The 15,558-nt window shown below is 37.5% G+C and overlaps 1 protein-coding gene across 7 annotated transcripts in view; it reads right to left on the bottom strand.

The window, feature by feature from the left end:
• The window catches only part of HDAC6 (histone deacetylase 6), a 35,943-nt gene extending 23,372 nt beyond the window's left edge, over window positions 1–12,571 (bottom strand). For 3 of the 7 annotated variants that reach the window (XM_072431479.1, XM_072431481.1, XM_072431482.1), the window contains exons 1-16: window positions 11,878–12,569; window positions 10,998–11,100; window positions 10,337–10,459; window positions 9,473–9,558; window positions 8,847–8,931; window positions 7,274–7,314; window positions 6,633–6,729; window positions 6,259–6,356; window positions 4,098–4,202; window positions 3,869–3,937; window positions 3,390–3,516; window positions 3,224–3,289; window positions 2,586–2,645; window positions 2,125–2,214; window positions 1,197–1,303; window positions 471–538 (exon numbers count right to left, since the gene is read on the bottom strand). In XM_072431479.1, coding sequence (XP_072287580.1) covers window positions 471–538; window positions 1,197–1,303; window positions 2,125–2,214; window positions 2,586–2,645; window positions 3,224–3,289; window positions 3,390–3,516; window positions 3,869–3,937; window positions 4,098–4,202; window positions 6,259–6,356; window positions 6,633–6,729; window positions 7,274–7,314; window positions 8,847–8,931; window positions 9,473–9,558; window positions 10,337–10,459; window positions 10,998–11,063 — 1,288 coding nt within the window. In that variant the 5' untranslated portion in view covers window positions 11,064–11,100; window positions 11,878–12,569. Of the gene's footprint in view, window positions 1–470; window positions 539–1,196; window positions 1,304–2,124; window positions 2,215–2,585; window positions 2,646–3,223; window positions 3,290–3,389; window positions 3,517–3,868; window positions 3,938–4,097; window positions 4,203–6,258; window positions 6,357–6,632; window positions 6,730–7,273; window positions 7,315–8,846; window positions 8,932–9,472; window positions 9,559–10,336; window positions 10,460–10,997; window positions 11,101–11,596; window positions 11,808–11,877 lie in introns of those variants that run through there. The other 4 variants (XM_072431483.1, XM_072431476.1, XM_072431477.1 and 1 more) reach the window with 4 other exon arrangements.
• Window positions 12,572–15,558: the final 2,987 nt, after the last annotated feature.

Raw genomic sequence — 15,558 nt, 5'->3', positions numbered from 1 at the left:
AGATTCATATTTATCAAACTCCTAGTGATATATTCTCTTTTTGTACATCAAGGGAGGCCTAAACAGTTATATTGAAGTCTTTGAGAATTTACAGAACAGATGCCAATGAATGAAAAAAAAAAAAAATAGAAACTGCAACTTCTGGGACCTTGATAAGTAATAATGTGTGGAGGAGAAAGGTAGGTTACTATTATTTGGGGAGGGAAACAGGATAACTTTAAATTAAAAGTTATTTTTTATGTAAAAAACGTATGCAATTCATTATCTACAACCGTTTCTGTAAAACAAAGTTTTTTTTACAATCAAACATCAGGAGATCATGATATTTGCATTTTCATAGCATTCATAAAAAAAGTGGAGGGTAGCACTGGAGTGTGGAGAGGGTAAAGAAAACTTACAATTTATTTTTTACACAAGTTTGGGGGAGGTTGTTGGCTGGGTAAAAAAATTTGTAATGAACAGAAGCCTACCTTGCTCTTGCAGGCTCCGCCAATACTTCTTGTGGATACAGAACGTATTAGAGATGGACTCCAGAGCACTGCAGAAATTGAACATGGCAACAGAGATTTTTTTTTACAAAGAAAACACTCAAGGTCTGAAAAGCTTATGTATTGATGGTCGGGCTGCACGTATATACAATATGTATATTTCAGCTTGTGTATGTGTGTAAGCTGACATACCATGAGTATTTTTGATAGTTTTGTATACAAATGGCCAGGATATCTGTCCCCTTTTCCACACATTGACTGGTCTGTTCCAACATTTACCCTCCATCTCCCCTTCTTCAAAGTTGCAAGAAGCCTCACTATCAGCAGCTGTATATGCCCCCATCAGAGTTGGCTTTATAAATGGCAGAAAGCATTAGGATGCCCCTGCTCATTCCGTATCCAGGTAGCATTTGCTCTAGGAAGAATTGGCTGAAAGGAGGTATTCTACCCCTTCCACACTAACCATTAAACAGAATCCTAGGCATCTGGACCTCGGTGGTCTATAAATGGCCATGTACATCAGAACATCACAAGTAACAAAATTTGTGACGGTCCTTCTTATGAGCACTTTTACCAGATCTAAAAAACCACTGGACAGCTAAATTGCATAAACTGCAATAAACATACTGCAAATCACTGTTTTACTAAAGGTCAAGATGTATGCCAATAAAAACAGAGAACTAAAAAGCAGTTTGGAGAAAACTTTACCTCTCACAAGGGGCAAAGTGCTGAGGCAAACTTGGACAAGGGTCTCCAAGGAGAATCTTCAAGGAAGCGCAGACTCCTTCTGACATTGAGCGCAAGTTATACCCTCCCTGCCAGGATAGAAAACAAAGTCATACATTGAGTCAACTTGCAGATCTAGCAATATACAAAATTTAAAAACTGTCCTAGCAAAATCTGAATTTGTTCAGACACTACTGCGAAAAGTCCTATTTCCTTAAGACGTAAAACTAACCGTTTTGTGTTCTAAACCAATTCTGAAAGCAAGACAGGTGACCTTACTTTGTTGGAAAGATCAGATGGCCACTCACTGTTTATCAAAATAAAACTGTAAACATCTATTTATGCCAGCTTAAACTCCAATTATTAGATTATGTGCATTGTTTTTTCAGTGGGTGTTTCCGTCCCTTCACCTATTGATCCTGCTTGCAAAGGGTTTTCCAGTCACTCCCTGTTTTAAAAAGACAATCTTTTTTGCTCTTCAGGGTTAGCTCACAAAAACATCATTGACACCATAAACTGCATACTCCCAGTGTGGACTACAAGATGACATTCCAATTTACACCACATCAACAAATTCAGCTTCCTGTTAACAATTTGTTTTTCTTTGCACTTTCCTATGTTTTAGGTCCCAAAGCATCCCAGCATCCATGCACACAAGGGACATTTCCTAGCAAAGAATGTGCTAGAAAGAAGCATACCTATTATTATATCCTTTATTCTGCTGTGCTTCCCCCTAAAGGCCATTAGGAGAAAACGTGTTATGTCAATACTGTTGCCAATCTCAGCAATGTTGGCAGCATCCCCACCTTTTAAAGCAGGTATGCCCACTGTCAGCAATTAAATACAATTACCTACTGAAATACTACACATTTTGCAGCACATTTGTCTCATTAAAGATATTTCAGCTCACCTCAAGGGATAAAATGAGTTTTCCTTCAGCCAATGACATGAGCAGATGGGTCAGATGAGCAAAGCATGCTGGGGTGGCAGCCATCTCTCCCTGTGTAAATAGACATGTTAGAAGAAAATCAGGAAATCATTATCACATTGTATATACTGCTGTCTGTATCTCTACTGAAAGGTTTTCACCTTAGTTGCTTTGTTGGTAAGGAAGCACAGACAATGCTGGACTTTACATAACCAGTAAAAAAAACTTTGCACCCTTTTAACCAATATTCAAAAATTAGGCAAACTTTACCCGACAATAAAACTCAGAAAATATTTGTATCAACAGATGGTATACTGCTATAATGAAGTTGGAAAGTCTGAATAAAGGCAAGTATCAAATGTGTCATGAGTCAGGCTTACATGCATGTTTCATGCATGCCCTTATATTTTCCTGACATATAGACGAAGTTAAATTTAGGTTACCTTTGGATCTCCCACCACAGAGTCATATCCGGCTGCTACCAATACAAGGTGTGGCTGAAACTGAACAGACAAATAGGAAAAAAAAACATTTTAAAAGGGTAATTTCACTCATCTTTAAATATTCTGTTAATAACAGCGTGTTACGGATGCAGCAGGAAAACAGAAAAAATGCCCTTACCAGGGTATTATAAACTAAAAACAGGTAAGAACTGAGCATAATAGAACTGCAGGGGATTTCTAAACAAATACAAAATTAACCCATGATTTAGAAGTTTAATTTGCTTATATTTTACCTTTTCCCTGTGCCTCATCAACATGCCAGTGTAAATTATAAAGAGCACATTTCTATTTTCATGACGTGTAATCTGAGTAAGCATCTGTACAGGAGAGGAGCCTGTACAGCAGTGCAAACCAAAATTAAATCTGGAGTTAAAAAAAAAAAGCTAAAAAAGTATTTAAGGCCAAACAAAAGAAGAAAGAAAAAAAAGGAGAAAGAAAAAAAAAACACCAACCAACTTTTGTGTTTTCCCTGATATTTAAAAGAAATAAAACATTAAACACTTTGACCAACTACTAATGTTTGGAAATGTTTATAGGGACTACAACAAGTTTTTAAAAGATGGGAACACAGTAATCACCTCATAGGAGATGGGGAGAAGGAGATGGAGAAATGCTGTGATATAATCTGCATCTTTCATTGCAGTCTGTAAGAGAAATCAAAGGTTCTTAAAGATAAAATGGACACTGATATAAAAGCAGCAAACAAGATCAAAGCAGTGACAGTAGTAATAACATAAATCACACCTTATTCCAGGGCACATTTATATTATATCGCTCCCCACGCTCCTTCCCCACTGCGTTGCTGGAAGACTCCACAAGATGGGGCCAAAATTGTCCATTTTCATACCGATGAATGGAAAAATACAATACACTGGAAGGGAACAAGTAGAAACAAGTAAAAGAACTTATTTCAATCCAAAACAGCCATCAAGGAGGTTAAAAAAACAGACCAACATTATCCAACAATAACACAAACCCAACAAATATTTAAAGTGTATCTAGCCAATCAGTCTTTTTGGAACTCTGTACTTGGGATTTCAAAGTTTAGGATCACCTGTAAGCTTTAAATTAACCTAAATTTAAACTGTATGTGTCTTGACACCAGACAATAAACTATTTACACCTTAATAACCAAAAGTACAAAAGTTTCAATACAGAGCTTCTATATTTACTTTAAAGCAAAAAAACTAAGATAAAATTATACATCAAGTACAAATACACACCTGGGATCATGTTCAAATATGAACTGTGTCCCCTGACCATGATGGATGTCCCAGTCCACAATCAGTACCCTAAAGGAAGAAAAAAAGAAATTTATATAATCTCAACTATCACACTGCCACAAAGCTTTACCATAACACAATTTTTCACACTGCCATATCACAACTATACACAGCTATATTAAACTAAGTTATCATAATTATTGCACTGCTATATCACACCAAAACTCACCGTTTTACCCCAAGATTGCACTGAGCATATTTGGCAGCAATGGCCAGTTGATTAAACATGCAGTAACCATCCATTTTGTCAGTGTGGGAGTGGTGTCCAGGGGGCCTTCATCAACGGTAAAGAAAAAAAAAGTAAAGTAAAAATCAAATTAATACAGACTGGAATCCTATAAACCCGTTTTTACTGTAAATAAACCTTGAAAGATGAATTTCTGTGAACAAAAAAACTACCAATTATATTAGGGTTATCCCCTTATGGCAAGGTTAAATGCCTATTGTCATCTATGCCATTAGGTAACAGCATACTTAGGCTGCATACACACGTTCAATCATTAATGGGGGGGGGGGGGGGCATTGGGGTGCTAGGAGTACCAGCTTGATGGGGAGTCGGAAAGTACCAAATTACCTGACTGAAGTGGTAAGAAGAGGAGTGGTCTGGCAGGGGAATGGTGGGTAACAAAGAAGCCTAATGGGGCAGAGAAGTAACTTTACCATAAAAAGAGAAGCATTTTAATATGCTGGTGGTCAGACAGAGTGCTTTATTCAGTAAAATGAGATGAAAATAATTAGCTTGCTTCCATGAATGTTGCGGTTTTAAATCTGGTGGGCACAATGCACAGGCAGGGACAGGACACGTGCTGCAGCAGCCTAGTAAAGGAGTTCAGCAGCCATTTGGCTGCCAGATCACATCTGCAGAGGTAAGCTGCAGCTATATTTACTTTAAAGCAAATATATCATATCAAACTTTGTAATTATAGTCATGAGTTTTTATCTATTGATTACTTTAAGTCACAAAAATTGTGAAATGAAAGCATTCAATGAGTGTAATTTTACAGTCTCTGAAATGAACACCTAAACAGTGAAAATCAGTCAATGTAAGACTTAGGTCCATAAATATTTGGACAGAGACAACTTTTTTCTAATCTTGGTTCTGTACATTCACACAATTCATTTTAAATGAAACAACTCAGATGCAGCTGAACTGCAAACTTCAGCTTTAAATCAGTGGGTTGAACAAAAAGATTGCATAAAAATGTGAGGAACTAAAGCTTTTTTTTACACAATCACTTCATTTCAGGGGTTCAAAAGTAATTGGACAAATTCAAAAGCTGAAAATAAAATGTTCATTTCTAATACTTGGTTGAAAACCCTTTGCTGGCAATGACTGCCTGTAGTCTTGAACTCATGGACATCACCAGATGCTGCTGTCCTGTGTCACATCATCGATAAACACTAGTGTCCCAGTGCCACTGGCAGCCATGCACACCCATCCCATCACACTGCCTCCGCCATGTTTTACGTGTTTCTCCATACTCCATTCTCTTGCCATCATTCTGGTAAAGGTTGATTTTGGTTTCATCTGTGCAAAGAAAGATTTTCCAGAACATTGCTTAGCAAAGTCCAATCTAGCCTTTCTATTCTTGAGGCTTATGAGTGGCTTGCACCTTGAAGTGCACCCTGTATTCACTTTCATGCAATCTTCTCTTTATAGTAGACTTGGATATCGATACGCCTACTTCCTGGAGAGTGTTGTTCACTTGGTTGGCTGTTGTGAAGGGGTTTCTTTTTACCATGGACATGATTCTGCCATCATCCACCACTGTTGTCTTCTATGGACATCCAGGTCTTTTGGCGTTGCTGAGTTCACCAGTGCTTTGTTTCTTTCTCATGATGTACCAAACTAGATTTTGCCACTCCTAATATTGTGGCCTTTTATCTGCTTAATTGATAATGACATAACGCAGGACTTGCCCTCACCAGCCCATAAAATAGTCTTTGAGTCAATTGTCCAATTATTTTTAAGCCCCTGAAATGAAGTGATTGTGTAAAAAAAGGCTTTAGTTCCTCACATTTTTATGCAATCTTTTTGATCAACCCACTGAATTAAAGCTGCAACTGCATCTGAGTTGTTTCATTTAAAATTTAGTGGATAATGTACAGAACCAAAATTAGAAAAAAGTTTTCTCTCTCCAAATAGTTACGTACCTAACTGTAAATACGAGGTTATCCTAGAATAAACAGGCTCTTCCCAGTTCAAATGAAAACATATTCTGGTCCCAAAAAGCTTTACAAGTGCTGAAATGCCTAAATATTGTACAAATGACAGCTATATTGATACGTACCACTGTATTTTATAAAATAAAAAAACCAAGGGAACTCACCTCACTACTGCTAAGCCATTTCGGATCTCTCCCCTCACAACTTTATCAACTAACTGCAAGACAGCACCAGTAGCCAGGCATGAGTTAGTGAATGAGGTCTGTCAGAAAAGAGAACATTTTATATAAAAAAAAGCCAAAGCCTTACAGTTTTCAATTATTTTCAGCATGATTTTCTATAACATGTTAAAGAAAGGCCTCCTAAAATACATAAAACAGGATGAAGCTGAATATGCTTTGGTTTGAAAATTGTTGCTTACTGTATTAGTGTCTAATTGGTTTTTGAGACCTATCCATTTTTGCTCATGTAAGTTTTGGAGCAAGCACTCAATATAAATGTTTGTATGGCTACATATTTTTTGGAAGACTTCACTTACAGGGTGCAAAAAAACAGAGTCATAGCGATTTGACAGCTCTTTCAGTTCTTCCTCAGTCATTTTCTGAGTGGACTTCATCAGCTCCACAAACTCCGGACTAAAGAAAGCAGTAAACACAAATAAACTACAAAAGTTCACATTTTATTGGGTAGTAGGGCAATATTTTTACTCCCTGGGGAAGCCTAAGAGGTGAAACACGTCGGGTTTAGAGACCTCCCTAGCATATCCCATAACATCTTCACCCCAACTTCAATTAGGTGTTTGATGTCAAGTTGAACTTTGTATTCTGTTCACGGTTTACATACAGGAACAGATAAAACTCCAATGAAAATTTACTGTGATAATAATTGTTATAATAATGTCGTAACCACTGAAATCTGTACAATTATTAATTGTTTGTATACACACTTTATATCATGGTGTATGAGAAAACTGTACCATGTGATTTATTTAATATAAAAAAATAACATTTTTGGCCACAAAAAAAAAACCCTTTGTTCTATTTCTTCTTTTTTAAATTTATTGATATTTTAGGGGGTAACCCTAGAATCTACTAACTTGACCAAGGGAATACAACAACTCACTTTTTCCCATGTATATATAGTAGGGCAATATTTGTTTGCAGCTCAGAGGTCTCATACCTGTGAATAAGCAGGAGATCTGAATCCGATGCTTCTCTAGCCTGTTGTAAAACACATGATTAACATGAAGGAACAGCACAATCACTCTGTTTTTGTTAAAATGTCAGGCTATTAACAGTTCTAGTACATTTTGAAGCAGACATTTTAAACACATATTATATATATATATATATATATATATATATATATATATATATATATATATATATATATATATATATATATATATATATATATATATATATAATCAGTGTATAACCTTTTTATATAATGAAAAAAATGGCTTTTAAATACTGAATGCCCTCAAGTGTCATGTATTTCCCTTTCTCTCTATTTCTGAAAGGATGTGAAGGAAGGATAGTATAGTGATTCTGCTATTATACAGTATCTAGTATTATCCAGCTATTTATCCTGCATAAATAAAAATAAAAGAGACTTCTACTTTTATTGCTGTAAATACTGCATTAAAACTTTCATTTGTTTAGCCCTAAATACCTCACAGAACAATAAATCATTATACAATTAGTGAACAACACTCAACATATTATTTATTCAACATTTTATTTCTATCTTAAGTTGTTACACATCTTTTACTCAAAACAACCAATAAATATGTATTTTAAAGTAATGAAGAAGAGTAATGACTTTTAAAGGAAGAAATAAAAATTAATGTTTAAAGCCATCTAAATGTCCAATCTCTGTTCAATCCAAGTTTGTTTTAAATAGAAAAAAAAAAAAACATCTGTTAAAACTGCAGGGTGGGCAGCCCCCTCCGATATGACTTTTTTGGACCAATAAGCCTAATAAAATGATGGACCAAAAAAATGTATGAGGGCAGACAAGCTTCAAAACTACCAGAAATTACTGGAGCGTTCCTAGCATCAGTTCAGTTCCAGGAGCTTATATGAATTCCTGGAAGCTTAACATAAGGGAGGGGAAACGAAAGGTAAGTATTTGACCAGCAAAATTAAATTAAATAATATCTGTGTGTTTTTTTGCCCTGTGTAGGAAAACACAGGTTTCGCTTAAATGTGTTTAATTCATGTAACATTGTAACAGGTACATCTAAACCACATGGCCAAGAATTCCCCTTACATGATGATAATACATTTTTTGAAACCTCACCGATTTGCAGTATGAGCGTATGTGTGTGCGCGTGTGTACGTGTGTGCACGTGTGTTTGTGTTGCACCAATACTGTCCATTGACCCTAGCAAACTTGACAACTCCAACTCAACCCAGTCTTTAATCACAAAAAATACATTATTTGCAGGCCCACACCTACTTTAAACTATGTGATTGGAAATATTTTCAATATTTTCTCAATGTGAGCATGTTTCACCCTAAGCAGGTCCTAGTTGAAAAGGTCTGATCAAAAGTTTAAAAAAAGGGAGTTTCAGAAATGCAGTAAAAGCTTTGGCTAAAATTCCATAGCTTGGACATGAGTATCTAGTTACATGAACACTGTATATTAAGCGTATTTTAATATCCTATTTTAGACAATATATATATTTTCATGACATTTTAGTTGTTTATTTTCATCAGCATTATTTCTGATGTCTTGTAATACTTACAGGTACTGAAACACAGCGATCCACCAGAGCATACTGCATTAACTTCTCTCTAATTGACAAGATGCGTGCAGGACATTCTGGAAATCTGAAGAGAGAAAGGCAATGTCAATTCTAGGGACACAATCTTTTCTTCACAAGGGATGCACTGAATTGCCAGATGAACAGTCACCTACAGCCATAACTAAAGTAATAGTTTCATTCACTATACATTTCCAAGTAATATCGAGTGAGAAAACAGTGACCGCATTTTGCTTGTATAATGCTTGGTGTAACACTGCTCCTAATAAAATTCTCTGTATGGGGAATGTATTTTTAAGGAGCCAGGCTTGCTGAAAGAAAAAAATGCCCTGTGTTAGGAATAATTAGTGCCCTTCTCCTCATAAAACTTTGAAATATTTTGAGTTGTGCTCAATTTTTACAAAAAGCATAAAACTCAATTCACTAATCCTAAACTGTCCTTTATTCTCATAAAGACTACTGATTTCAACAGTGACAGAAAAAACTTGGCTGAAAATACCATATGATATGCACTATAGCTAATTAAGCCTTATGCCTATATAGCTTTCCCATCGAAATCTGAGGTACAAAGGCAATCAGCAAAGATTTTATCCAAACCAATACATTACTTGTCATCCCAAAGACAGTAGGAGAGTGTCATTCTGTCATCATATACAAGGCCAGTCCCTACTGCGGGTAGATCTCTGTCCAGACGCTACAAGAAAAGAGAAAAAAAACATTAAAAAGGTACTCATTTGAAGAGTTTTGGCACCTTCTACACTAAATCAAGCCAAATACCTCTAGTATCCTTTCTTAGCAATACTCTACTGTTAAGCATGCATTTAATTCCTGCATACATCAAACTAAAGCCCAACTCCAGCCAAAATATTTTTTTTATAGTTTAATTGTGGGTAACAATAAAAAACTTAAGTTTAATTCTTATTGTAGATGTTTATAAAAGAGAAATATGATTTTTAAAGGATTAGTATATAATAAAGGCTGTTGCTGTTCTGTTGCATTCTTTTAAACATAAGTGCAATGGCATAGTTGATTCCTTTTCACTACCAGTTAGAACTAACAGCTGGTATTTTATTCTCAGAGCATAGGGCACATTTATGGCACTTTCTGTTTTTTTCCCAATGTATAATGCTAGTCTTGTATGCTGCAGCATAGTTTGATGTGTTACAGTTCACTGCACAGAAATGCAATGGCCTACTATTTTCAGCACACACCAATACAGCATGAACTAAAGCCATATGACAGGACGAGGCAGATTGCCTTGTTCTTGTTTTGGGACTGTGTGGGGCAATGCAGCTGGTGTGGACAAACCTTTAGCTTCCAGCCTATTCTTTCTCACAAATGAAGGTAGCAAGCATTTCCAAATATATCACCATGTATAAACAGTCTTGTTAGTTGTCTGACAAGATCTAGAAATCTCTCCTATCACCTTTAAGAGATAACAAATATTTCCTGATGTCATTTAATCTTCTTACCAGGCCCTCTAAATGGTCACAAATGTCTCTTTCTGGTGTCTTTCTCATTTGGTGCCCTCTCTTCTTTACTTCCTGCAGTGTCAGAGGATACTGGGGGAAGGTGCCTTTCTTTCCAGGCTTTTTCTAAAATGTAGACATTTGTTACATTCAGCAATATTTATTTTATAGGACAGAAATAGCTATAGAAATAGTTGAGTTATTACAAGCTTTTATTTCAATGTATATATGATCAAAACTCCCAGAGGGGAATTTATCTGTTTCACAGAAGGCAATCCTAAACAGGAGCAGGAAGACAAACTGTGGGACGGATTCATTATAAGTTTACAGCATTATGTATAAATTCCTCATCAGTCGTAGATCTTTAAGCTATACAATTTTGCATTTTCCATTGGTGAGTGAATCTCCCCAATGGGCAGAAAGCAATAAAAACCTAAAAGAGGTTCTAATCAACCATTTTATGCAAAACCCAAAAAAAGTTGTGGTGATAGATTTACTTTAAACTTGTCAGGTCTCCAAAAGTTTTTATTTGCCAAGAAACACTAAGTCCTACCAAGCTCTGGAAGAGGATTGCTGTCAGTACATGCTGAGCCTTCTAGTTGCTGAGGGCCCAAAGCGCTGTAATCTCAAAGCAGATAAGTGACTACATTAAAGTTGGACCTACCGAGGTAGCGCTCGCAGGGGATGTTCCTCGACCACCTGGAGATTTTCGCTCCCAGGGACATGACATTTTCTTCAAGGTGATCAATCAGGTTTTCATTCAAGATCTATATATTAAAATACATTGGAATAAACTTTCACCAAAAATCAAACTTTACTGATGTAATGTTCAGACAGACTTTCCACCGACACCCATGGATGTAGACAACAAGAAAAACTTGTTATGTAAGTGGCAAAACTGCTGAATCAGTTGAGTATCCAAGTCCAGCCCCACTGAATGATGGGATTAGTCCCTGTGGTCAGTGAAGCATGAGGTCCAACATAACATCCCACTGTGTGTTGATTAACACATATCACATGGTTGCCTATATGTCCCTTCTCGTATGACATTTATCCCCTTGTGCTGCTGCAAGACAAATCTGCAACTTTTTTTAGTCTCTGTATCAACCCTTGGCTTTTTGGGGGTCCTCTGGTGCCATACCCTTTCAATCCTCCCTACAAGCATTTGTTTAGCAAAATAGAATTGGTCACCGTCCTGGATAGGTCTTCCCTTCCCCATCCCAGCACCCTGGGTGTTGTCCCTTCTGCAATAAGCATGCTTACCTGCCTGATTGCCATCCTCCTGTATTTTAAAACTTGAGATCAGGCAGGTAAAGTTATTTGATTGCAAAGGGTACATCATTCACAAATCCCTCGGCCTTCATATAACCCTGAGGATTTTCCCCCAGTTTGATATCTCTGATATGACTGCACACATGCCATCACTATGTGACGCACAGTAAGAAGGGCGGACGGAAAAAGCACCGCACGCTCATCATTGTATAAGCATTTTATACAAACGCCCACCTGATCCCTCCGCCCCAACACACATAACACCCACTAACCGATAGATTCAAGTCCTCCGCCTCTCCCGGTGTAGAACGTCACTTCCCGATCACGTGACCAACCACGCCCGTCATTGCTGAGTGATGTCAGCATGCAGCTCAGGAATGGAGGAGGAGTTTGCATTTTATGCCTCTGGCTCCCAGTAAACTGTTGCTTGGCAACACGAAATAAAAAGATTTGATGTTAAAAGAAACTGAATGAAAGCTGCACCTTCCCAGGTGCAGGCACACATAGAGCCCGAGAACTGGCCCATACAGTAATCTCTGTTATAGTGTGGTGGTCACATGCAGAGGAAAATGTGCCAAAATTTCATCAGTGGTTAGGAGGACCTGTCAGGGTAGGAGTGTAGGAGGGATTCTTGCTGGCATTGCATGTATGGTGTAAATTCTGAGACTTTCAGAAATTTGTGCAGAAATGTTTCCAGATAAAACTAAAGTCCACTTTAAAGAAGAACTAAACCCAGCAGAGCATTGGCACCGCCATCTTCCTTCTAACTCCTCAAAACGTTCTTAGGCCATCTTGATTGGCCATGCCGGGATGGCATAAAATTCATGCAGGTGCGTGGGAGTTCATTTAACCCAACGCAGGCAGGGAAAGTTGGGATTGCCATGTTTCCCTGGCAACCAATGCTGACGCTGTGCGTGCACAGTTCAGCTTTTTTGCAAGAAACCCAGTCATCATGCAGGGAAGACCTATTATTGATGATAGAATCATCGCCGGACCCTTTCTGCAAAAATAGCCCTCCTGATCATACAAACCTAAAAAGAGATCATTAGTCCCATTTTAGGCAGGAAAAAAATAATCCCTGGCACCTATTAAAAAGTAAAACAAAGTAAAACACAACAACGCTTTTTCTTGCTTTACCATTTCCGAGTTATATGAAATCCAACATCAATCACTCCATTTCCTCCAAGCCATGGGTGCCAAGGGCCCGTCACAAGGTCAGGGGTCAAAATCACCCTCAGGACAGATCTCCTCAATGGAAGATTTAATTTCCCCTTTACAATTAAACTTGCTAGACATATATTTGGATGGATGTATGTATGTGTGTATGTCATCACTATGAAACACATCAACACATCTCAACCAACTTGCTATGTTTCACCATTACTTGGAAACGCATAGAGACATTTAAACCAAACTTGCTAGACATATGACTGAGACTCATGTGATTGAACCGCTGATCTTTGTACAGCGCTGTGGTATATGTCAGAGGTATATTTGGATGTATGTATGTTTGTATAGTGTATGTGATCACTAGGAAACGCATGAAGGCATTTCACCCAAACTTGCTCTACATATGACTGAGACTCATGTGAGTGGACCAGTCATCTTTGTAGAGCGCTGTGCTATATGTCACAGCTATATTTGTATGTACATTAGGTCCATAAATATTTGGACAGAGACAACTTTTTTCTAATTTTGGTACTGTACATTACCACAATTAATTTTAAATGAAACTGAGATGCTGTTGTACTGCAGACTTTCAGCTTTAATCCAGTGGGTTGAGGAAAAATATTGCATAAAAATGTGAGGATCTAAAGCCGTTTATTAACATAATCACTTCATTTCAGGGGCTCAAAAGTAATTGGACAACTGACTCAAAGGCTATTTCATGGGCTGGTGAGGGGAATTCCTTTGTTATGTCATTATCAATTAAGTAGATAAAAAGCCTGGAGTTGATTTGGGGGGGTGGGGGGTGCTTGTATGTGGAAGACTTTGCTCAGATTTTGTGAACAGGCAACATGCATGATCAAAGGAGCTCTCCATGCAGGTGAAACAAGCTAGCCTTATGCTGCAAAAACAGAAAAAAAAACGATCTGCGAAATTCCTACAATATTAGGAGTGGAAAAATCTACGGTTTGGTTCATCATGAGAAAGAAACAAAGCACTGGTGAACTCAGCAACGCCAAAAGACCTGGAAGTCCACGGAAGACAACAGTGGTGGATGATGGCAGAATCACTGGTGACGTCCATGAGTTCAAGATTACAGCCTGTCATTGCCAGCAAAGCGTTTTCAACCAAGTATTAGAAATGAACATTTTATTTTCAGCTTTTTAATTTGTCCAATTACTTTTGAGCCCCTGAAATGAAGTGATTGTGTTAAAAAAAGCTTTAGGTTTCCACATTTTTATGCAATCTTTTGGTCAACCCACTGAATTAAGGCTGAAAGTCTGCAGTTCAACTGCATCTGAGTTGTTTCATTTAAAATTATTGAGTGAATGTACAGAACCAAAATTAGAAAAAAGATGTCTCTGTCCAAATATTTATGGACCTAACTGTATGTGTGTATGTCATCACTAGGAAACGCATGGAGACATTTCAACCAAACTTGCTATACATTTGACTGAGACTCATGTGAGTTCACCAGTCATCTTTGTTCAGCACTGTGCTATATGTCAGAGCTATATTTGGATGTATGTATGTCATCACTAGGAAACGCATAAAGACATTTCAAACAAACTTGCTATACATATGACTGAGACTCATGTGAGTTCACCAGTCATCTTTGTACAGCGCTGTGCTATATGGCAGAACTATATTTAGATGTATGTATGTATGTGTGTATGTCATCACTCGGAAAGCCATGGAGACTTTTCAACCAAACTTGCTATGTTACCCCATCACTTGAAAATGCATCGACACATTTGAACCAAACTTGCTAGACATATGACTCAGATTCATGTGAGTGCACCTCTGATCTTTGTACAGCACTGTATGCTATGTGTGTATGTGTATGTATGTGTATATGTATTGTTCAGCAACAGTGTGCCTTTTGCCTATATTTTTACATACTTTTTTTTACTCTTTTACAAATTTCTGGCCTGTAATAATGCCTTCAAGAAAACATAGGGCAATTGGCCGAGTGCAATCAAAGGCAAAAAAAATGAAACAACACTGTAGAAAAAAAAATCCTGAGGACAGGATTAGAAGACTTGCAATGCTGCACGAGAGAGCTACTACACCTAGAGCTTCAGAGACAGTACAACAGTGTAAGGCACGACTACAGGATAAGAGAGATAGAGCTAATACATCTTGAGCTTTAGAGACAGTACAACAGCATAAGACCCGACTACAGGAAATGAGAGAAAGAGCTACTACATCTAGAGCTTCAGAGACAGTACAACAGCATGAGACCCGACTACAGGAAATGAGAGAAAGAGCTACTACATCTAGAGCTTCAGAGACAATACAACAGCGTGAGACCCGATTACAGGTAATGAGAGAAAGAGCTTCCACATTTAGAGCTTCAGAGACAGTACAAAAGCGTGAGACCCAAGTACAGGAAATGAGAGAAAGAGCTTCTACATCTAGAGCTTCAGAGACAGTACAACAGCGTGAGACCCGAGTACAGGAAATTAGAGAAAGAGCCTGACGATCATGGACTGCACAACATTTCAGTTTAACATTGGAAGGACTCCACTATGATCCATATAAAGACTACTAACAGCATGCATGTGTTACCATCATAAGAATGGAAATAGTTGTAGTTACTGTCAAGCCAAGAAGTTTAAATCTGAGTCTCCTGGTATTTGCTGCAAAAAAGGGAAAGTACAAACTGCCATCTGAAAACACCACCACAAGAACTTTGGAATTACACATCAGCAAATACCTCAGAGTCAAAGCATTTCTTAATAACATCAGAAAATACAACTCATGTTTCCAAATGACATCATTCA

This window comes from Pyxicephalus adspersus, chromosome Z (genome assembly GCF_032062135.1).
Source record: "Pyxicephalus adspersus chromosome Z, UCB_Pads_2.0, whole genome shotgun sequence".
NCBI lineage: Eukaryota > Metazoa > Chordata > Amphibia > Anura > Pyxicephalidae > Pyxicephalus > Pyxicephalus adspersus.
This window is presented reverse-complemented; position numbering and strand designations above follow the sequence as displayed.